At 32.5% G+C, this 994-nt stretch overlaps 1 protein-coding gene across 1 annotated transcript in view; it reads right to left on the reverse strand.

Annotated features, from left to right (window-relative positions):
• LOC108571928 (protein krasavietz) overlaps positions 1–993 on the reverse strand; it is a gene marked incomplete at its 5' end in the record, with an annotated part of 1585 nt that extends 592 nt beyond the window's left edge. Inside the window, 3 exons of the mRNA XM_017934086.1 lie at positions 18–261; positions 356–660; positions 754–993. Of these exons, the coding sequence (XP_017789575.1) occupies positions 18–261; positions 356–660; positions 754–993 (789 nt within the window). The remainder of the gene's footprint in view (positions 1–17; positions 262–355; positions 661–753) is intronic.
• Between the last annotated feature and the right edge of the window lies 1 nt (position 994).

Below are 994 nucleotides of genomic sequence, written 5' to 3' on the forward strand. Positions count from 1 at the left end.
AATAAAGGCACAATTACCAAGCCAATAACTTCATGCTCAGGAATGACACTTCTATGTGCCATTTCTTTAAGATCGTGTATAATGTCTTTCATAGGACGATTATCAGCCAAATCATCCAATAATAATTGTTGCAAGTCTCGTTTCGCTTCTTGACTTGCTTGAGCTTTATGCAATTTTACAATATCTGCAAGTCCAACAGCTTCAAATACAGATCGAAAATACTCATCAGTTCGTTTATTAGGCGGTACAAATTCCATTAACCTGTTGATTAAAGTAGAAAAATGTAATAAGAATAAGGTAAATATGTGACATACATATAATGGTAGACTTTATAAAATATAAACTATTTACATACCTTCCTTCAATATTGCCTTTTTTTAATGCAGTCATTAAACTTGATAGACCTTTTTCCTGTCTCCAAGTAACAAAAACCTCTAATAGGAAGTCTAATGCTAAGTTGTCTTTAACAAGATGCTCATTAATTAAAACTGATAAAACAGTAGGTGGAACAGAACCATTGGATATCCATAGAGCTGTCATTCTAGCTAATTTTATTCTTTCCTCAGGAGTAAAACCCTTCATAAAAACCAATACTTTTCTCATTTCTTCCTCAAACATTTTTTCCAAGTATTTATAACGTCTCATAAGTTTGATGAAAACCTATAAATGAAATTGTTTACAGCTTTACTCTTGAAGATCAGATAACAAAGTTAATATAGATTTTTGAAATATATATGAAATAAAATATATTACTTGTTCGAAATTTCGCATAGATTCCATATCTTCTGGTTGTTCAAAAACACAAGCAGTGGTTTTAACTGGTTTATCACCATCTTGAGCAATAGAACCGCCTGGAACTAAAAGTCCACCAGCTATTAAGATGTCAAATAGGTCTTCCCCATATCGGCGGTAATCTAATTTAGAGCCAGTTGCGTCCAAGTACTTTGAAATTGCATCTAAGTCGTTACCAGCTTTTTCCAAACCCTGTAAAATC

This window comes from Habropoda laboriosa, unplaced genomic scaffold, assembly GCF_001263275.1.
Source record: "Habropoda laboriosa isolate 0110345459 unplaced genomic scaffold, ASM126327v1 scaffold67, whole genome shotgun sequence".
Lineage (NCBI taxonomy): Eukaryota > Metazoa > Arthropoda > Insecta > Hymenoptera > Apidae > Habropoda > Habropoda laboriosa.